Source organism: Pagrus pagrus, assembly GCF_965226575.1.
Source record: "Pagrus pagrus genome assembly, chromosome: 8".
NCBI lineage: Eukaryota > Metazoa > Chordata > Actinopteri > Spariformes > Sparidae > Pagrus > Pagrus pagrus.
Window position 1 is genome coordinate 32,819,597 of NC_140192.1, and position 23,687 is coordinate 32,843,283.

Below are 23,687 nucleotides of genomic sequence, written 5' to 3' on the forward strand. Positions count from 1 at the left end.
GTTCTCAGAGGTGTATAATGAAGCATAAAAGTCTCTGAACTGATTGTTAATGGTTTGAGGGTTAATGGTCATTCCAATATCTGTGTTAATCTGGGTGAATTGCGTTGATGAGGAGGACTGCCAAGCAGTTTACTTGGTTTATCTCCAAACTCATAATAATTGTGGCGTGTTTTAACAGTGACTCTGCTGTCTCATTGGAGGCCAGAATGTCATATTCTGCCTTCTTTGTGAGCAATTCGTTGAAAAGATCAGCATCAGGTGTGTCCACACACTTTGACTGCAGCTCTGATATATCCTTGGAGAGAGAGACCTTCATTTCCCTAGCTATCTTTTTCTGATAGGCTGAATAAGATATTATTTCTCCTCTTAAGCTTTACATGACTCCCATATAGCTGCTGCAGACACATCTGGATTAACATTGGTAGATATGAAAAGATCAATACGACTGTTAATTGTACTAATAAAGTTGGTGTCAGAAAGTAAGAACGAATTAAAGCGCCAGGGAGAGCAGGAGAGAGATCTGCCTGGGAGGGAGACATCCATGATGACGGTTGCATGGTCTGAAATAACAATGGGATTGTAAGGATACGACGTGACAGAGGAGAGGAGTTTATTATCAATGAGAAAGAAATCTATTCACGAGAATGTGCCATGGACAGGAGAGAAGAATGAGAACTGCTTGGTGCTAGGATTAAAAAAGCGCCAGGCGTCTGAGACTGCGTATTGTTCCATGAAGAGCTGGATGACTTTAGATGATTTAGATGGAACACAAGGCCTGTGAGATGACGATCAAGCAAGGGATCAACACAGCAGTTGAAGTCACCACCAAGGATAAGCTGGTGAGAATTTAGGTCAGGAAGAGAGAACTTTTTTTTTTTAAAAAGTTGTCATTATCCCAATTTTGGCCATACACATTTGCCAACACCAGATTATTGCCTCCAATTTTACCTGTACTAATTATAAGACGTCCATTAGGGTCTGAAATGACAGTGGACACTGAGAAAGGAACAGATTTGTGAATGAGAATTGCCACCCCACGGGCCTTACTTGAGAATGAGGAGTGGAAGAGTTGGCCCACCCAACCTCTGCAAAGTTTAACATGATCTAATGGCTTAAGGTGAGTCTCTTGCAAAAAGGCTATTTTAGTGTTTAAGGATTTAAGATGGTTAATCACTTTGTTGCACTTAACAGGAGAGTTCAGGCCTTTAACATTCCAACTAGTGAATCTAACAGCGCCACTTGGTGCAGATAATGAGACTGTACTAGCCATTATATGATGGGATTGACAGTGTGAATGGAAATGTCACCTCTATGAATGCCCCCGCCCACCCTCTACCACAACTCAGCGTCAGAGAGAGGGAATAAAGCATCTGTCTGGGTTTAACACTATGAATTATGGCAGTAGCACATAAATGATAATATAAAAATGGACAAACTTGTCAGCCTCCGTATGAGCAGGTCCTTTACTTGGAAGCGGTGGAGTCGTGTGATGACAGGTCATGGCTTTTCTCTTGTAGCTGGCTTGGGTGCGAGGCTCCGATGGGCACGATCGAGCTCGGGGGGTGAAGAGAGGACCTCCATGGTGATTCTAGCAGATGACGAAGAAGATCCGTCTTTATCTTGCTTGCCCTTTGTTTTAGACATAACTGCATGTAAAAATAGTCAGCACTAGTACTTAGCCTATTGCAAACAAACAAAAAAAATAGTGAAAGGAGAGGTTTAAAAGGTAAAGTAAAAGTTCAGTCGTGGGAGCGAGCTGCGGACACGTCTACTACGCACACCTCACACCGGAGGTCTTCCCAGGGATCAAGATTTTACAGAAATACAGATATTTTCTTCTTAACCCTGGGATAAAAATTTTTTGTACGTGTTAAGACTCTAGCTGCAGCATTCTGAATCATCTGAAGATTTTTAGTGCTCTCACGCGGAAGACAAAAAATAAGGCATTGCAATAGTCCAGCCTAGACGAAACAAAGGCATGAATCAGGATCTCTGTGTCAGCCGTGGACAGGAAGGACCTAATTTTAGCTCTATTGCGCAGGTGGTAAAAAGCGATCTTGGTAATTTCTTTGATGTGCTGATCGAATGAGAGGGTAGGATCAAAAGTAACACCAAGAATCTTGACAGTTGAACTTTGAGAAATAACACAGTTGGCAAGAGTTACGGTCACCTGATCAAAGTGGTGTTTCTGTCAAGCAGGGGCAATGACCAGCATCTCATTTTTAGCCAAATTCAGGAGCAGGAAGTTTTCTGACATCCATTTCTTCACTGCATACAAGCAGGTCTCTGATTTCATGATTGAGATTTATCATCAGCTTTTATGGGCACATACAGCTGAGTGTCGTCTGCATAGGAAATGTATTCCATAACTTTGAATAATTTGGCCAAGAGGTCATATATATATAAAGAGAAGTGCAAAGGGCCAAGAACAGAGCCCTGGGGAACTTTATACTTCACATCAGTAAATATTGATATAGTACTATTGTAAGAAACACATTGTGTTCTTTCGGACAGGTAAGATTTTAGCCAAGTGAGAGCCAAAGAGATGCCAAATTGACTTTCAAGTTGGTCTGACAATATGCCATGATCTATGGCAGTGATCCTCACTATTTGTTTCACAAGAGCCATATTGGCAGAGCAAAATCAAGGGGAGAGTCACTTTTACGACAACATACCAAGTCACCTTTGCACATGTGCATTTCTACATATAAATTGGACATCCCACAAAAAAAGAAACAACACAGCCAATACATTTTCAATGAAGACCATATTTACCTTAATACTGGGATGAGCGGAAGCTGGCATGCATGTCCTTGACTTTCTTCATGTTGTATTTGTAGTTTGTTGTTGCAATCACAGTGAGGCATTCGAGATGAGCGTGGGTCAGTCGGTTTCTCTGTTTCCTCTTGATAGTGTTCATGGTTGAAAATGTTGACTCACAGGTGTATGTGTGTGGCCAACACCTGCTCTGAGTTCAACTTGGAGAATGTCATTTGTTTGCAGCTCAATTATTTCACTCTCCAGAGCGGCAGGATTGCCAGGGCAGAGCTGTGTGATGGTTGGAGTGAGAGAGGATACATCCACATGGAAGGGGTTTTCAATAAAATTGAAAATCTCCTTATGTTCAGTCACATCACTGAATCTGGATTCAAACTCACCCTTCAGCTCCTCCAAAACTTTAACAAACACTCTGTAGCTGAAGTGCTACTGCAGAGATGGGTCACTTGTGGTTGTTGCTCTGAGTTTTGGGAAGTGGATGAGTTCTCTGTCAGGTATCCACAGAGCAGTTATTCTGTTTAGGAATGCTCTGACTACCTTCAGCATGCCACTTGGAAGCTTGTCTCTCCCTTGGAGCTGCAAGTTGAGAGCGTTCATGTGACAGGTAATGTCAGTAAGGAGGGCCAGCTGTATGATCCAGTGTCGGTCTTTCAACTCTGGCTGGTGTTTCCCCTTGCTGTCCAAGAAAGTGTTGATTTCAGGAAGGAGGCTCAGGAACCGCTCCAGCACCTTTCCACGGGACAACCATCTTACTTCACTGTGCAACACTAAATTGCTGTACTCTGTGTCATAGTCTTGAATTAACTGTCTGAATTATCTGTGGTTTAGTGCTCTTGAAACAATGTAATTGACCACATGCACAACCCCTTGCATCACATTTTGGAATTCATTGTTTCTGAGCTTTGACACCAGTGCCTCCTGATGGATGATGCAGTGGAAGCTGATGAAATTGGGCATTTCATCTCTTTTTTTCCAGACCAACAAGACCCTTCTCTTTGCCTTGCATGTTTGGGGCACCATCAGTACACACACTTGCAAGTTTGGACCAGCTGAGATGATTTTCCTCAAAAAATACCAAAAGTGCATTCAGAACATCCTCACCTCTTGTTTGGCCATGGAGTGGAAGTAAGCACAACATTTCCTCTCGAAAAGAGTTTTCTTTTGGGAACCTTACCCAAACGCACAGCTGAGCAACATCGCTGACGTCTATGCTTTCGTCCACTGCGATGCTGAAACAAGGTGCTGCGTGCAGATCAGCCAGCAACTTTATGTCGACGTACGTCCTTTCCAATGTCTCCCATCCGCCTCATTATTGTTGAATCAGACAACTGTAATCCTTTTATTTGTTTAAGGATCATGTCCTTGTTGTCAAAGTCTGAGAACGTTTTTTTGGCCTGCGCCAAAATCCACGCTATCTCAAAAGATGCCTCTGTTAAACGCTCTGCAGTGGAGGTTGTCCTGTGGATAAGATTTTGCTGCTCACAATGTGAAGCAGTGAGCTGTGCTATTTTCCTCTTTCTGAGTTCACTGCCAGGCGGATAACTTTTCTTTGAATTTTGGATGCGCCGTTTTGAAATGGCGCTCCAAGTTGCTTCGTTTGAAACAGGTGCGTTTTTTGGGGTTTTTTTGCATATTAAGCACATAGGGTTCATGCCATGAAGAACAAATAAGAATTCATCTATCCACTTCTCTTGAAATTTCCCGTGCTCATCTTGTATGCCTCATACCTTTCGTTTTTTACTGGGAACACCTGACGTTTGCCTGCTCGTCCCCTTTCCAGCGTCTTCATGTTCATTTTCGTTTGCTGCTTCCTCAGACTCTTTTTCCTCACTATTCGTCACAATGCTGTGTGTCTGTCCGTCTGGTTTTTGTGCTGGTTTTTGCCCTTTTTCTTAGAAATCAATCCATTTTGTGTCTGCATCTCACGCTGGCTAGCGGAGCTAACGTAACCTGGCTGCAAGCATGCACTGCAGTCAAGTGTAAACAATGCCGTAAGCGGGCTGCGTTGCCAGGTTTGACAGTGCCCCCTTTAGAAAACACCATTAATTAAGGTGAAAGGAGAAGTATAATGCAGATGTTTGTGTTTTTGTAGTGCAGTGTTCACTGTATATTTATGTCGCACATTTGAAAAAATGTATTGGCTGTGTTACCATATTGTTATAAACTACCATGCGAGCCATCAATTAAAGCTTGACGAGCCGCATGTGGCTCGCGAGCCGCGCAATGAGTATTTCTGATCTATGGTATCAAATGCAGCACTGAGATCCAGTAACAGAAGCACTGAGGTAGAGTTTGAGTCCAAAGTCAGTAGAATGTCATTTAGTGGAATGACAGGCTCTGAAAGCTGATTGAAAAGGTTCCAGGAGATTATTATTAAGAAGGTACTGGTCTATAATTATTTAGAGATCCTGGGTTGAGATGTGGTTTCTTAAGTAGAGGCTTAACCACAGCAGACTTTAATCTAGCAGGAAAACCGGTCATGACTGATAAATTAATATTAACAATATTGTAGGTCCCAGTGCTGGCGATAGATCCTGAAACAGTTTTGCCGGAAGGGTGTCTTGGATGCAGGTATTTGGTTTTGAGGATGAAACAAGTTTAGACAATATCTCAAGAGAGATATTTTCAAAAGTGTTAAAAGCTGAGACTAACAGAATCAGCAGAAGGATGTTTTATAATCAACTTTGACGAGGAAGCCAGAGATGAAGAGTTAATTTGGGCTCTAATCTAATCAATTTTATTGCAAAAGAAATCTAAGAAATAATTTGCATTAAAGGGTGCACAGCTCACAGACTGTGGTTTTTGAGTAAGTTTAGTCACGGTGTCGAGGAGAAATCTAGGGCTGTGTTTATAATTGTTTATTAGGCCGGATAAATATGCTGTTCTAGCAGCATTAGGAGCACACTTATAATTAAGTACACTATCACGCCATGCAAGATTAAAAATTTGCAATTTTGATTTTCGCCATGCACGTTCCATTTTCCGGCAGGCCTGCTTGAGATCTCGGGTTTCATCAGTAAACCAGGGAGTACATTTCTTTGGTCGTCTTGTCTTGGTAGAGACAGTTTCCACAGAGTCAAGGAGAGAAACAAGTACTGAATTAACTTCATTAGTGAATTTTTCCACAGGTTTTGTCACAATCGCAAAAGGAGCCAAGACCCCAGGCAATTTTTCACTGAGTGTCGCTATGATTGCTGGGCTGATATGACGAGAAGTAAAAACATTTGTGTCACCGGTACAAGGACAGGCTAATGATGCTTCAAATGTAATAAGAAAGTGGTCCGACACAGCAGAAGAGACGGAAGCGACATTCAGGGCTGACACATCTAATCCATGGGAAAGTATCAAGTCCAGAGTGTTACCACTGGAATGAGTAGGTTTATGAACAAGCTGAATGAAGCCAGAAATATCAAGAAGCCCCAGAAAAGCTTTACTTAGAGGGTCAGAAGGCTTATTTAAGTGGCTATTGAAATCCCCAATAATTAGGATCTGAACGAGTCACAGGATCTGCAATAAATTCACAGAATTCTTCTAGGAATTTGGAGTAGATTAGATTGTGTAGACTAGATTACCACCAGGTGAAAGCCTGTTCCCTGAACAAGGCTGTTACTACTTGATGAAGTGGTTATAAAACCAGAGCCTCAAATGAAGTCAATTTAATATTAAACTGAAAATAGATTTGTAGATTAGAGCAACAGCTCCACCCTGTTTAGAGTCCAGAGCAATATGGCCGTAGTTTATAGTCATGAGGGGAGGCTTCATTTAATGGCAGAAAAGTATTAGGTTTCAGCCATGTTTCACATAAGCCAAATCATGTCCAGCTTATGCCCAGTAATCAAATCATTAATCAGTAAGGCTTTGGTTGACAGTGATCTAATATTGATGAAGCCAAATTTGAGGGTTTATAGCTCATTGGAGCTGCAGTTTCCAGTGACAGGCCGTTCAGTGGAACTCATGGTAGATAATTTAGGAATTAGAACAAGGTACCTGTAGAAGCCATTTCAAACTTATTTGAAGAGTTTAGATTTAAGTCAGCAAATTAAGGCTTTAGTTTAAATGTATTAATTTCAATATATGTAAGTGGTTTGTTTATGTTAATTTATTGATTAATCTATACCTGTCCGGAAGATATTTGATTGTAGGTGGAGTCTTACTTATGCAGGTCAGCCAGCACAGGTGTGTATGGCAGCCTTTTGCCTTTGTTCAGGATGAGACGAGCCGGACGCAAAATGTTTTTTGACCGTGAAATTTGAATCACGGGATACGTTTTCCTTTTGTGTTGATGTTTTTAAACCATGGAATCCTGCTAATAAATGGACATCAACTGCAGACCCGTGAGTAGTGGATTATTTTGAACGAAAGTGGACACGCGTCAGAACAAAGTCAGCTCGTACCATTCAGGTGGCTTTTAAAACAGAAAGGAGGAATCTGCCACTACAATTATAAGTCAAAAAACAGCGTTGGAAACTGTTGAAAACATGAATGGAGTCATTCGTAATGAATGACAGCCGTGTTGGGCATCAGTTGGTCTGGATGAGTGGATGAAGCGGAGCATTGTGCAACGTGGAATAAAGGAAAATGTCTGTGTTTCATGATCGATGATCAAATTCACGCAGTGAGTCCCTCAAGTGCATCTGACTTTTCAATGTTTGACGCTCCGAAACGTAACTAAACATGACAGAGGACAGCGCCGGGGACGCACTCACGGGCAGGAGTGAGGATGAATGGCTGCAGCGGGATATCACCGCGAGGAGAACAAAGCTACGGCAGCTTACTTTGAAATCAAATCAACTGGAGGATTTGTTGGCAAAAGACTCAAATTATCAAGAAATCAAGCTGAGAATTAAAGAATTCGGTGCACTTCTGGAAGCGTTCAAGGAGCTCAATCAGTCCGTCCTTCGGCAATTAAATGAAGAGGAGCAAGGCGCGGATCAAGAACAGTGGTTTCAACCCAAATTAAAAAGGTTTCAAGACTTTATGCAAAAGGTTAACGTGTGGTATAAAGATGTTGAAAAACGAATGGAAAAGAATTCAACAGAGCTGGATGAAATAACCCATCTTGACAGTGCATCCAATACATCAAAACGGACCTCCCACAGTGCGCGCTCCAGCGCGTCATCAGCAACGTCAGTGCGCCTGAGAGAGGAAACTAGGAGAGCTGCGCTGGAAGCAGAGGCCGCTGCTCTTTGGCACTCAAGGAGGCGCAGCTTATGGCTGAAAAGGAGGAGCTACAAATTCAAACAGCGCTTGCAGTGTCAAATGCAAAAATAAAAGTTTATGAGGATCATGAAATTGCAGAATGTGATGGAATGAATGAATACTATGATGCTGCCACCACAGCACACAAACAAAAGAGTGTTAATGTTCAAAAGGAATCAAGTGTTATTAATGTAAAGAACACTAAGCCCTCTGTCCCGTCACTAGGTGCTAGACCTAAGGTACAAAGACATGAACATGAATGGGTCAACACTCATCCAGCACCCCAACAACCTTCAGGACAGAGAAATGAGCTCTGTGATGTCATGAAACGTCAGACCAGTATCACAGAAATGTTTGTTAAACATCAGCAATCAGCTTGTTTACCAAAACGTGATGTTCCTGTATTTTGTGGTGACCCTCTAGAATTTAGATCCTTTATGAAGGCCTTTGAACATGTGGTGGACTCCAAGACTGACAATAATGGGGACAAACTTTTCTTTTTGGAGCAATTCACAAGAGGAGAGCCACACGAATTGGTGAAAAGTTGTCAACACATGCACCCTGGCCGTGGTTATAGGGAAGCAGTGCGACTACTGGAGGACCATTATGGAAACCCTCTTAAAATTGCAACAGCTTTAATGGACAAACTGTTTAAGTGGCCACAAATCAATTATGAGGATGCGAAAGGCCTTCATAGTTTCTCACTTTTTCTTGTGAACTGCAGCAATGCTTTGGAGGATGTGGATTATATGGATGAGCTGGACAATCCAGTCAACATGAGGGTTGTTATTTCAAAACTTCCATACAAAATGAAAGAAAAATGGAGAGCTTTGGCCTTTGACATCAAGGAGAAACGGCAAACTCGAGTAAGATTTGTGGATCTTGTGGCTTATGTGGATAAAGAGGCAAAAATGCTGAATGACCCTATGTTTGGAGACCTACAGGGTGCCGCAAGTGAAAGGAAAACACCTGTCATGACAAAAATGACAAAGAAAGTTCATCCAAAAGGAAGTAGTTTCGCTACTAATGTATCATTGTGTGACGAAGAGAAAAATGGAGATGTAAAGAACAAAGCGACAACCTTGTGTAACAACGGTGCCTTTTCCAGGCCATGTCTTTATTGCAAAAAGAACCATACCATGGCAGAGTGTAACCAAATTGCAGAGAAATCACACAGAGAGAAATTGGAGATTTTAAGAAGGAATGGCATTTGTTTTGGGTGCTTGATGAAAGGGCATTTAAGCAAGGACTGCAAAAGGAGATTGACCTGCCAAGTATGTTCCCAGAAACATCCAAGCTTTTTGCACATCTACAAAAGGGAATATTCTTCTAAACAAACAAACACAGGATGTCAAACAGAAAACACTGGATGTGAACAAATGGTCTCAAGTGCACTGGTGAGCCTGAATCACGCTGCAACTTCCCCAACCGGGGCCGGAGACAACTGCATTCTGTCTATTCTCCCAGTTTGTGTCAAGTCAAAGAAGGGAACAAAAATTTTGGAAACTTATGCGTTTATGGATCCTGGGAGCTCAGGAACCTTTTGCACGGATGCACTAGCAAAACAGCTGAATGTCCATGGCAAGGGAACTGAAATTGTTTTAAGCACCATGAATGCCACTAAACAAGTTAAAGGATGTCTAATAAAAGACTTGGAGGTCAGTGGCATAAATGAAGGTAAATTCGTCACACTTCCAAAGGTTTTCACTCAAAGGAGCATTCCTGTTGGAAGAAAAAATATCCCTCTTCAGAAAGATATTGCTAAATGGTCACATCTTAATGAAGTTAAGCTGTCACACACTGATGCAGATGTAGGACTGCTTATTGGTAATGATGTTCCTGAAGTTTTTGAGCCTTGGAGAGTGATTCACAGCCAAAACAATGGACCATATGCCGTAAAAACAATTCTAGGATGGACTGTGAATGGACCTATCAGAGGACTGGAGGACGGTGAACAGCAAAACATTACTGTAAATCGAATATCAATCAACACCATAGAGAGAATGCTTGTGCAGCAGTACAACGTGGATTTTCCTGAACATGGTTATACTGAAAAGGTGGAAATGTCAGTTGAAGATAAAAGATTCTTGGACAAAGTGTCAAATTCTGTGGATCACAAGGAAGGACATTACTACATTAAGCTGCCAACAAAAGAGTCTGAAATAAGGATGCCAAATAACAGGGATGCAGCAGTTCAGCGAGCACTTACTCTTAAGAAAAGGCTCAACAAGAATCAAGATTTTCTCAGAGAATATTCAGACTGCATTACAGAAATGTTGGAAAAAGGATATGCTGTCGAAGTCCCAGAAACACAGCTGAAACGACAAGATGGAAAAGTGTGGTATATTCCACATCATGGAGTCTACCATCCACAAAAGAAAAAGCTGCGTGTAGTTTTCGACTGTGCCGCCAGTTATCAAGGAGTGTCCCTCAACCAAAAGCTACTTCAAGGCCCAGATTTAACCAACACGCTTATTGGAGTGCTGACTCGGTTCAGACAGGACAATGTGGCAATGATGGCTGACATTGAGGCCATGTATCATCAGGTGAGAGTTCCAGAAGAAGACACAGACCTTCTGCGTTTTCTATGGTGGCCCGAGGGTGACCTAACTCGAGAGATGGTTGAATACAAAATGGTCGTCCATCTGTTTGGAGCTGCCTCTTCTGCCAGCTGTGCAAATTTTGCTTTGCGCAGAACTGCTGAAGACAATAAAACCCGGTCCTCACCCGAAGTTGTGAGAACTGTGCACAACAACTTTTATGTGGATGATTGCTTAAAGGCAGTGAACAATGAGGAGGAAGCCGTCACTCTCAAGAAAAACCTAACAGCTCTTTGTGCATCAGGTGGTTTTAAACTCTCTAAGTGGACCAGCAATAGTTGCTTGCTTTTGCAATCTATACCTGAGAGTGAAAGAGCAAAGGATGTGAAAAATCTCGACCTTGTTAAAGATGCACTTCCCATTGAGAGAGCACTAGGAGTGCTATGGTGCGAAAATACAGACTCCTTCAAGTTCAGAGTGAACATGAAGGACAAACCAATGACAAGAAGAGGAGTTCTTTCAGTAGTGAGTTCCATATATGATCCACTTGGGTTTGTGGCTCCAGTTGTGCTGCCAGCTAAAATGATTCTTCAAAAGCTGTGCAAAGAAAAGATTTCCTGGGATCAAGAAATTCCTCAGCATCTTTTACATGACTGGTTGACTTGGCTTAACCAACTGCCCCAAATATCCAATTTCCAAATTAACAGGTGCATCAAGCCAGGCGACTTTGGGACAATTGTTGCAGCTCAGCTCAATCATTTTTCAGATGCTTGTGAAAATGGATATGGAACAGTCTCATTCCTAAAGTTGACGAATGATAAGGACCTTGTACATTGCGCCTTTATGATGGGAAAATCCAGAGTAGCCCCTTTAAAACAAATAACAATTCCACGTATGGAGCTTACCGCAGCAGTGATGGCTGTGAACGTTGACAAAATGATGAGAAAGGAGCTTGAGATTGATCTTCAGGTCTCAGCATTCTGGACCGATAGCACAGCTGTGCTAAAATACATTGCAAATGAGGCACTGAGGCTGAAGACCTTTGTTGCAAACAGGATTGCAATCATCAAAGAGAATACAAGTATGGAACAATGGAATCATGTGGGTACTTCTGAAAATCCAGCTGATTGTGCATCACGTGGGCTTGCAGTGGAAAAGTTTCTGGCTAATCGCTCGTGGACTCAGGGGCCATCATTCTTAAAGGATGCAAGCAGGAAAAAGACAGGAGGACATACATGCATGAAGCTGTCAGAGGATGACCAGGAAGTAAGAAAAACTATGTTGGTGCTCTCAACAGTGACAGAAGACTCAGCCATGGGAAAACTGATAAGTCACTACTCGAGCTGGCTGCGGTTGAAAAGAGCCATAGCCTGGATCCTCAGAGCCAAAGACATTCTGACATTGAAAAGTCGCAAAGGAAAGGAAAAAGTTACCACATTAAAACCCTCCCTGCACCAAGAGCCATTAACAGTGGAAGAACTGAATAGAGCAGAAATAGAGATTGTTCAGTATTGTCAGCAGTTCAGCTTCCAGTCAGAAATCTCCGCTTTAAAAAAGGGAGAGCAGCTGCTAAAAAGGAAAAGTCCAATTTACAGGCTGGATCCATACCTTCAAGATGGTGTACTCAGAGTCGGTGGGCGGTTACATAAATCTGCAATGCCAGAAGTCTCAAAGCATCCTATAATAATGCCAAAAGATCATCATGCCACCAACCTGCTGCTACAAGACATACATGAAAAAACTGGACACTCCGGGAGAAACTTCATGCTCTCTCACCTTCGTCAGCGGTATTGGGTTCCCTCAGCTAATGCAGCAATTAGAAAGCTTTTGTTCCGTTGTGTTACTTGCAGAAAAAACCATGCAAAAACTCAAGAGCAAAAGATGGCAGACCTGTCAATGGATCGACTGCTCCCTGACAAACCACCTTTCACAAATGTAGGGATGGATTATTTTGGACCCGTAGAGGTCAAAAGGGGTCGCACCATCGTTAAAAGATATGGAGTGTTGTTTACCTGTCTAACAACGCGTGCTTTGCACATTGAAGTCTCCCACACACTGGACACTGATTCATGCATAAACGCAATTCGACACTTCATGTGTAGAAGAGGACAGGTGACTCTCATCAGATCTGATAACGGAACAAACTTAGTTGGAGCTGAAAGAGAACTAAGAGCAGCTATACAGGAAATGGATCAAACCAAGTTGCAAAATACTCTAACACAAAGAGGAATACAGTGGATTTTTAATCCACCTGCTGGACCACATTTCGGTGGTATTTGGGAAAGACAAGTAAGATTGGTGAAGAAGGTTCTAAAATCTGTGCTTCATGAACAAACAATCGATGATGAGTGTCTGCAAACAGTGCTTTGTGAAGTGGAAGCTATCATCAATGATAGGCCAATAACTGCATCATCGGATGATCCTAACGACGTGGAGGCTCTAACCCCGAACCACTTACTGCTACTGAAGAAACAGCCATTGCTCCCACCTGGTCTATTCAGAAGAGAGGATTGCTACTCACAACGGAGATGGAAACAAGCCCAATATCTGGGAGATTTATTTTGGAAGAGATGGGTAAAGGAGTATTTACCAAGCCTGCAGGAACGCCAGAAGTGGAACAAAGTCAAGCAGAACCTGCAACCTGGAGATATTGTAATGATCTTGGATAAAAATGCCCCAAGAGGTTCCTGGCTGCTTGGGAGAGTAGTACATACAAAGATGGATGCAAAGGGTCTCGTTCGGCAGGTGCTGGTAAAGACAAGATCCAGCACACTGGAAAGACCCGTTGACAAACTCTGCCTGATCTGTGAGACTGAGGACCAAAAGATGTAAGAGCGTTGCCCTGCCACAAAAGGACTTTGCCATCCAGAAGAAAAAATAAGAAGCTTCTGTTGTGTATTCAAATTTAAGTTGAGAAATTGAAAGTTCATCAAGAATAGTAAAACAGAGTAGAACAGTAAAATACATTAATTTAATGAAGATACCTTGGTTGACGTTGGAGCAGAATTTAAGTTAATTATAAGATCTCCTGCCTTATAATTAGGGGCCGGACTTGTAGAAGCCATTTCAAACTTATTTGAAGAGTTTAGATTTAAGTCAGCAAATTAAGGCTTTAGTTTAAATGTATTAATTTCAATATATGTAAGTGGTTTGTTTATGTTAATTTATTGATTAATCTATACCTGTCCGGAAGATATTTGATTGTAGGTGGAGTCTTACTTATGCAGGTCAGCAAGCACAGGTGTGTATGGCAGCCTTTTGCCTTTGTTCAGGATGAGACGAGCCGGACGCAAAATGTTTTTTGACCGTGAAATTTGAATCACGGGATACGTTTTCCTTTTGTGTTGATGTTTTTAAACCATGGAATCCTGCTAATAAATGGACATCAACTGCAGACCCGTGAGTAGTGGATTATTTTGAACGAAAGTGGACACGCGTCAGAACAAAGTCAGCTCGTACCATTCAGGTGGCTTTTAAAACAGAACGGAGGAATCTGCCACTACAGTACCTTTTAGTAGTAGTATGTTTTGGCTGCCTATGCAGGGATGACGGGAGGCAGTAGTGATTAGCTTTGGTATTTAATTATGTAACATTGTGTAAGGTGCTTGCTGAGACATTTCCCCACTGTCAGGTGGAGATCAAAATTTAATTATTGTGATTTACACATTTAGAGCATGATTCAATGAAAGAGTGGCGAGGGAAGGTCACAGTCTCAATGTTATAAACTAAGTTATCAGTCTGATATTCTGCGCTATATCCCTGACTAGCCATATTAACTAGGCTAGTAGACTTTATAGGCTGCATGCCTCTCAATTTTGCAAAAATGGTTAGATGAAGAGCCCCCAGACATTTTGGTGTGGTATGTAAAATGTATGTCTATATTGCCACTGGAGAGATTGTCATATGTGCTAAGAGATACTCTCCAGATTTTTGAAGGGATTGATCCCCAAGAGCAATATACCTGAAAAAATAATGGTTAAGAGTTATAATTATGGGGGTATCAAGTATATAACTGAGGTATGTAGAAGACCATAATTTGTCAACTTTACTGGCTGATATCAATGCTATTGCTAGCATTATTTGTGATTTTTCATTTTGTTTGTTTTATTTACATGTGAATGTAATGTGTACACCAGATATAATAATCAGGATATCAGCAGGTGCATCATATCCTGGCTAATGTGTGCAATGAGTGATACAACTGCGAGAACTAAATAGGAACAAAACCGTGGCACAAACCACAAAACCAGACAGCAAAGCAGATGCAGAACCAATTGTTAGATTTTCTCCAGAGATCAGCCTTTGAAAAAAGTGATCACAACTTTAAAGATATTTAAGCTTGGAAAAGGCACAGGGTTGGTTATGAAATAATGCAAATGGTGAAATAATGCAGAGGCACAAGGATTATTGCAAAAGAAATAACATCTTTGTTTTAACCCACCCATAAATCAATTTAATCACGGTCTAACAGGCTGGACACACTGGATGCGTGTGCAGCATCCGGTCTCTGCCATTACTACATACTTTCAATTTCAGCTTGCATGAATGCGGCCACCTCTTCCATGCTTGTGTGGTTTTTCCTTCTGAACAGACACAGTTTAATACTGACAACTACACTGTTTATGAGCTAAAGAGAAATAATTCTTTGTTACTGAAGCTGATTCTGAAGTATAGCTTCACCAGTTCATCTACATAAGGGATTTTGTTGAGGCAGTCATAATGATGTAATCTCTAAAGGTCGACTTTAATTTTGAAATGTCAACTTTATTCTCGACATTTCGACTTAATTCACAAAATTATATTTCAACATTATTCCTGACATTTCGACTTTATACACAAAATTGTATTTTGACTTTATTCTTGACATTTCGACTTTTTTCTTGAAGTACATAATGAAAATAAAAAAACTTTTTTTCTCATCCCTGGCCCTAATACTCTTCCGTACTCCCTCTTTCAGCAGGGTAAAGGGGGCAGCTGTGGCTCAGGGGTAGAGCCAGCGTCTTGTCATCTTGTTGTCGAAGTGTCCTTGGGCAAGATACTGAACCCCAAACTGCTCCTGATGGGCTGGTCAGCACCTTGCATGGCAGCCACTGACATCAGTGTATGAATTACTGTAAGTCGCTTTGGACAAAAGCATCTGCTAGATGTAATGAAATACACATCATCATATTTATCAATAATTATCAAAGTCAAACTCCATGTAAACAGATAGGACAGGCAGGAGCAGGACAGCTGCCACGCAGCCTGTGGACACAAACATGCGAGTGCAACGCAGCCGCCACGCAGTACACAGGCATCCAGTGTGCCCAGCCTGTAGGTTCCAAGTGTAGGCCTAAACTATATTCCCTACAACTTTAATTTTGCAAATGTCTGACCTGATAACACTATAAACTGTGGGTGGGTTGGGTTGGGGCCGTGGTGGAGAGATAATTTGATTTAGGAAGAAACTGAAACTGATCCCTTTATTTCGATCTGATTGAAGCTTGAATTGATCTACAAAAGGAGCATGTAGAATTGGTAATATCAATATTTTAGAATCAAGCCACCCACCCCTACTGTCGAAAAGCTTTTTCTGCATCTATGGTGACTATGGTGGTTTTGCTTGTTGTCCGTTTAGTTGAAAAGTCTGCATGTGTTACTGGATGAATGCCTGCCTTTGATAAAGCCGGTTTGGTCTGGATGGACTATGGATGATTTTTTATTTATTATTCTGTGGACTAGTATATTAGTAATGATATAAATTATCCACGTTGCGGAGAGAATTGGGGCGGTTACTTGATGGTAGTGTCAGATCTTTTTTAGGTTTTAGGAGGAGGGATATTGTAGCTGTGTTCGTATTTGCTGGTAATCTTGTATTCTGTTTTATTTCAGTTATTATCTTATTGAAGAACAGAGTTAGAATAGAGCAGAAGTGTTTATACAACTCAGCAGGGAAGCCATCGTGTCCTGGCTCTTTGTTGTTAGGCATGAGCTCATGGGCAGTGGAAAGTTCAATCTCTAGCCCTTTTCACACAGAGACTCCACATTATCGCCGCAAGGAAGGCATGCCTTTACGCCACCTTTGTTTGTTCACACTGAACCAAGCTTAAGGCTTAAGGCCACTCCAGTGTTGCAGAACCAAAAGAGGCGTGATATCATGACGTTGACATCTGTGGGGGTTTTTTAACGTGTGCCCCCCGGTTTCGACCTGTTAATCTAAACATGTATCCACCGACTGTTTATAATCATATGGATGCAGTTATAAGTGTTGTGATTGAGATCCTGACCCACGATGCATCCTGGAAAGTGACAAAGTTCAGAGGTGGGAATTGTGGAGTCATCAAGTCATCTCCATGCCATGTATTTGTTCTGTTCATGCACTAAACCAGCTGAGTCCGATCAGCACAGCTCTTCAGCCAGGAAGGTGAGCTAATTAGTGAATGCACCTGGTTCAGTGACTGAGCAGAACAAATACATGGCATGGAGATGACTTGATGACTCCACAATTCCCACCTCTGACAAAGTTACGTTTTTTGCTCTAAATTACATAATTACATAATCACCATCCATAAATAGAGGACCCTGTCTGACTCTCACTCGCGGGGGGAGGCTTTTTTCTGGGGGAAAGTTCACTGAAGTCTCGGTCGGGAGGGCTGACCGTCACAGTGATTTTTGTCAATACAAGTTGCCAGAGAAAGTAGCTACAACAACTTGCTCTGAATCACATCACATAATCCCCGCCATTCAGCTGGAGCCGCGTGGCTCTGCTGTCGGGGACAGACACTGCTTATTGGGCAGAAATGTAACGAACAGTTGGTGGGACAGACAGAATGACAGAGGCTTTTCCATGTATAAATGCAATATTTTTTTGTCAAATAAGATGCTGAAGACACAACCTGCTACCACATTACTGTTGTTTGGTCTTGTAACTTTGCCTTGTGGGCTGAAGTGTGGGACATTTCTCTTTTATTTGATGAGTGAAGGATTTATTTAGTTGTCAGACTGTGAACACCATCAGACCGTCACACTCCTGTACCGCCCTGCCGGCTTCTCCATTCACACAGATGCCATCTTGCCTCTGCTGCTGCTCTGTTACTCCCTCCAATGGGGGCAAAGCAAAACTTCCCCTCCTCTCTGCCACTGTAACTTTCACACAGACAGTGTGGCAGAGTATCTGCACATGATTCCCACCTTGAAGGGGCAGTGTGAATGGGGCTTCTGTTATTGGTGATTCAACTGTGTCAATTTGGTCTTTTTTAAGCAGTGGTAAGTTAATGTTGTTTTGAAATTAATTGATGTCTTCTTGGCTTTGGTCTTTTTCTGATGAGTATAAGTTGGCATAAAAATCTCTGAAACTTGTATTTATTTCTTCTGGTGAGTGTGTTGGCTCCCGCCCCACTCTCTCTACCTCTGCTGTTCTCAGCAGCTGCCGGCGTTGCGAAGCACAGAGGAAGCTTTTCCTCAAGAAAAGAGACAACAGAATAAAGTTACCATTTTGTGGACCATGTCAAGTGACGATATATAGACAAAATAAGTACATGTGGCAAGTGAGAGGATGTTCACCTTGCCTATTATTTGCTTCAGTAACTAGCAGAGTTGGGAACAAAAGGACGGTCACTAGTGGCCGCTGGGAGGTGGAGAGAAAAACGCACACTGAATGTGTGTGTGTGTTCTGACATATGCCACTTTTGGGGACAAACATCAGTGTCAAGATCGCATTTGCATGAAAAAAACCCTCCACAGACTTGGCAGCCCTGCTCGCTGTGTCTATTTATAAATGGGGCAGTACAATGGTTCTGAATGGAGGGGGCTCACATGCACCAACATGCACACGTGGCCAGACAGTCTATCCAAAACAAAAACCAGAGAAGCTCAATAACAACACACAAAAAGGGTGTGACATCATTTCGTTTCCAGAATATCTAGTGATGCTGAATGTTGTGAGTGATATTTGAATTATTTTGTTTAAAATGTATGTAAAACATGTTTATCATTTATGTATATGTATTTATGTAACTATGCTGGTATAGTGGTGTTTTAAAACATTTTTGGGAAGCAAAAAAGTGTTACAAGTGTAACCTTTTGAAAAATACTTTCCACCTATTTGATCTCTCAGGACCTTTTATAGGTTAAAGAGGACACTTTTATGAGTCACAAACATTTGTCAAATTGTCTGTTGCAATTTGTGTGAGATTCATCCTTTATTTCCACACAAATGACTATGCTAATTTGCGAAATTGTTGCATGATTATCCGCTGTTGCAGTTGATCTGCAAGGTTGAATCATTTAATAAAATAAATAATTTGGATAAAGACATTCAATTAAAATCTTACAGTATCATGTTGGCCCAGCATGACTGACTGATGAATTAGCATTTATGCTTTATTTCATCATGACAGCCTTTGTTGATCATTATAGGACCCAAGGTGTACTACAACTGTGCCCCTCCCCACAAATTATTATATAAATCTACACACAAGCCTGTTCTAAACCATATTTACCCCACATGATTATCAGCAGATATGGGACCCACTGTGGCATATTGGGTTATAAGACATTCTTAATAGTTATTTTCTATCCAGAGGAGCCCATGATGGCAAGCTGCCTGCCCAGCCACATCGCTCTCCCTATGTCACCTGGTGGCTATCACACAGTAGCCATGGCTGCCCAGGACGCGGCAGCTCAGACAGCGGCAGTTGCCAGGGCGACAGCCCTGGAGCAGCTCAGAGAGAAGCTAGAGAGTGGTGAACCACCAGAGAAGAGGATGATGATGGTGGCAGAGGAGCAGCAAAGGATCATGAAGCACACCTTGCAGCATAACCTGCTGGCAATGGCCACACAACTGCCCCTCAACATTAAACTCAACAACAGAGGTAAGACACTCTCAGGTCTGAGTTTACAACAGCTTACACACAGTTTTCCCCTTTGTTCTCTGGAGCCTTATCATATGCAATAATTCAATAGTATATGTTGCCAGGATTTTAGAGTTACAGAGGTCATGCATTTCATTTTTCCCCACCCCAAGCCCTCTGAAATAAAATGGAGAAAGTCTGTAAATCTTTTTCAATTTAAGTTATTTCCAAAGCACTAAATGCAATTCCAATGAAACAATAGAGATTATTAAGTATTGTTTCTATCAAAGCCTGATATATGTTATTTCTCTGTGCCATAGAACTCTATTATTGTCCAAAACGCATCAATGAGTCACACTGTTGCACTGGGTGCCATGTTTCTTCATTACCATGAATACACGTGTCTGCCTTATCTCAATTTTGGGAAACCGTTCTGCTGTCCCAAATACTGACTAGTTTACCTAATGTGTAATCGGCCGCTGAAAATAGTCTCCATCAAATACCTAATGTTTTAGAGTGCTGGCTGTTTTTGTAAAAATTACTAAACCCTTTTTAAAAATGAAACTATGTGTTTTTGAGGCTTTTTTTTTCTTTTTAAGATTTATGTCTCCAGTAGAAACCAGTGGGTTTGGGGCTGGAAGGCAGACAATATTGAGAGATGGACTAACACATTATTGGTTTTGGTCTTGGTCTAAGTTATCTCTAACTTTCAATTCAGTTCAAAGTTACTTTGACAGATTACATTAAATGTGCATTTAATATAACACAGCATTTGTTGAGAAACTCAACGTATGCAAACCTGCTTCTTAGCTGCCTCTTAGCAAACTTACATGACGTGTGTCTGCCGCAGTGAGTGGTGTCGCAGAGACAACAGTCTCACTCTGCAGAGACAGCTAATGACCCTGCCAGAGAGGCTGTCTGAGACACAGCTGGGAAGCCCCTGAACCATTAATGTGCACATAGTTCAACATATAGCGTATAATTTAGAGCTCAGCTTCATGCTATGAAGAAGTTATCTTGACCACAGGCTGAAATCACCTTGTCATGAATAAAAATGCCTGTATTTCTGTTTTTTGGCTTCAGCCAGCACAGCTAATGACAAGCCATAAGTCACATATAACTTAATGATAGAGGCTAGAGGAAGAATAAGTAGCCTATCTGCTCAAGTGTGATATTTCTGTCCTAATCACTCCCTCTTGTTTATTAGTCATAATAGTGGGTTTTGCACTTGATATATGATGGAAAAACTAGCAATAATCTTCCTCAGATTAATTCCCACACTGGTCGTCTGGCTCTGGTCCTCACACATAAACACTATTATTTAAAGATTACATCCAAACACTATTATTTGTCTCTACCTAGATGCACTTCATGTTTACAGAGATGATTTAATATCACTGCAGCTCACTGAGATCACTGAGTGTGTTTTATTGGTACATTTTCTTAAGAGCTTACTGTTATTTTAGAACCAGTCACATTTATTCAGCCAAGTTTCAAACTGTGTGCTGTATGCTTCATCTTATTGACCTGTACAAATGGCTGTAACATCTTTTGACAGTTCTTTCTCCCCAGAACTCTTTAATAAAGCTCTCCTTATCCTGTCACTCACTGAATTATCACCAATACTCCATCCAGGCACTCTTCTGGCTTCTTCTGTTCCCTTTCTAAATGCTCATATTGAGTTTTTCTCTCTCTCGTTCTCTGCCTCCTCTCTTGACAGATGATAGACAAGAGACCGCATTGAACCTGTCTACCAACGGCATTAGCAGCATCAACATGTCAATAGAAATAAATGGAGTTGTCTACACAGGTAAATAGAGGGGGCGTTTGCTGATGTAATTGCAGGCAGGAAATTCAATAAGTTATAGCAGCACCCTGGTGCTTAGTCCTCTACGCAATTTGATGTCTTTGCTATAAAATCTATCATAATAAAGTGGCAGTCCAATAGAGTTAAAAAAGTTAAATATCTCCAAATTGGGCCTGTGGATTTGAGGTCGATGGGGCTTATTGTCTTATGTGCATGCCTAGGGTGTCTGGTGGTGTGTATGTAAAGGAAGGAAGCTTGTGTCTTGTGGTAATTACTGCCTCTCTGCTTTAACATAGGCCACTCATGTCAGTGTATAAGCCTAGTGGTCGTCACACCATATCTGAGCGCTCTCCCTGAATGTTAAGCAGCTTGAGAACTGACTTGATCCAGCTCATCCTCTCACCACTGACTGTGAAAATAGGGTACAGAGCCACCGTAATGTCCCTCATAGGTTTCTGAAGAGTCAAAATGAAGGTGACTGTAGCTCAACATACCTTTCTAAATGAAGCTCAACATCCTTCGTTTTGTTAGCACTCAAAAGAGATTCTGTTTCTATATGACTGTTGACTGTTGTTTTATTATCTTTTGTTTTTATTATCATCATCATCGACATTTAAACTGTAGTGAAAGCTGTAATGTTGCTGGTATGTTAATCTCAAACTAAGGTGTGGCTATGGAATATGTGTGCAAGTAATCATTTTTTACATAATTCTAATAATCAAATATATCCAAGCATATATAGTGGCTACGTTTGCATATTATAGAAGAGTGTAGTATTGGTTGCTCTCTAAGGAGCCTTCTGCTTTGAATATGTGAAGATAGTGTGTTCAAGTGACAGTGTACTACACTATATTTAATGTGGGAAATAATGTTTACCTAGAAGGTATTATGGATAATGTTGGGCAGTCATGTCATTTGTAGTAAAAATATTAAATTACATTTAAAAAATACCCTTGCACGGTCCTTTAAGAGCTGATGCCAGGACCATGTGGAGTTTGAAGCTGACTTAGACTTGATGTTTGTTCCTCAGGCATCCTGTTTGCTCAGCAGGCAGCCATAGCAGTGATGACGGGACACCATGGGAGCAGAAGCAAAAGTCAGAATCAGGAAAAGACAAGTCCCAAACAGCTCCAGCCCTCCTGCTCCTCGTCCTCCTCCTCGTCTTCTTCCTCACTCCTGGGGCACTCCTCCCCCTGATTTTCCTGTCTCTCTTCACCTCCTTACCTCCTCTTCTTACCTAATTGGGGAGGAGATCCATTCTCTTCTCAAAGCCACAAAGCAGTTGGAGAAATGATTATCAGATAAACTTCAGTTTAAGGTGGCTTTCTCTACTTCCACTTGATCAGAATACTTGTAAGTCTAACAACGGATTGAAAAGCAGCAAACTTGTAAAACAACAAAACAAACTAAATACTTAAAAAGTAATCTGCCTGCCCCCCTTATTGCCTCTCCCCCTGCTCTGAATTTGCAGTGTGTCTCCAGGACATTTAACCATTGCATGTTAACATTGTCCTTCAAATCATCAGAGACATCTGTTAAGTGTGGCATAATTCAAAAGCAAGGTTGCCCACCAACTTAAGGTGCAACCTGGATAAAAGACCTCCTCTTGTGCACTGTTTCAATCAAATAACACAAGATAGCTCAACAGTTAACCTTCAGCAAGAAATTACAGTTGCTGATGATGTCTGAAGGCATCATCAACAGATCTCAGAAACTAACTGTTTACAGCTGATACCAAAGAAGAAAACAACATGTTGGTTTAACATGTCCAGCATGTACAGTGGTCTTTAATGACAATGATCAAACCTGAGATTATAGATGGAATATAAACAGACAAAGCACATCCGACGTAGAGGACTTGAGACAAAATCTCTTAACTATATAAGGTAGACAGTACGTTAAGAAAAGCCAATAACATATAGCCAGCAACAAGACCAAAGACAGTGATGTACTGTATGTAGTAACATTAAAGGTGAAAGTCAAGGGTTGTAATATGTGGAATTAGTTTACTGACACATGTCTTAAGCCCTAGTTTCTTATCTTAAACACAGTCAGGTCACCCAATAGAAGAAATCAGCAGCTGATTCCATAATACTAATGCTATACATACGCAAGTTAGCAGGATCACATTAACCTGTTAGGGTGTCTTGGAGCAAAATGCCTTTTTGCACCCCACCCCAATCCCCTACAAAGCTATTGCCACATACATAACCTAAGGTCTTGGACCCTGCTGTTACGTTTTGTATTGCATTCTGGGATGTATGCCGCATTAAAAAAAACTATTTACGCAAGATGAGTTTATAATAAGTATTTGGGACATAGTTGTTATATTATTATTAGCTAGTGATATAGTCAGTTAACTCTCTCAGTGACAATAAATGTGATTAGCACACTAGCTAACATAAAAAAAGCTATTATTAGCTAGTAACATAGTAATTATGTCTGTTCAGTTTTGTTAAGACAGCCCCATTGTATATGTAAAAATGCAAAGAGTTGTTTACAGTCCCAGCATAAGGACTTCCAGTATGGCCG

The 23,687-nt window shown here is 41.3% G+C and overlaps 1 protein-coding gene across 1 annotated transcript in view; it reads left to right on the forward strand.

The window, feature by feature from the left end:
- The window catches only part of arid3c (AT rich interactive domain 3C (BRIGHT-like)), a gene marked incomplete at its 5' end in the record, with an annotated part of 146,514 nt that extends 123,109 nt beyond the window's left edge, over positions 1 to 23,405 (forward strand). The window contains 3 exons of the mRNA XM_084359346.1: positions 19,079 to 19,369; positions 21,069 to 21,158; positions 22,186 to 23,405. Of these exons, the coding sequence (XP_084215472.1) occupies positions 19,079 to 19,369; positions 21,069 to 21,158; positions 22,186 to 22,352 (548 nt within the window). The 3' untranslated portion in view covers positions 22,353 to 23,405. The remainder of the gene's footprint in view (positions 1 to 19,078; positions 19,370 to 21,068; positions 21,159 to 22,185) is intronic.
- Between the last annotated feature and the right edge of the window lie 282 nt (positions 23,406 to 23,687).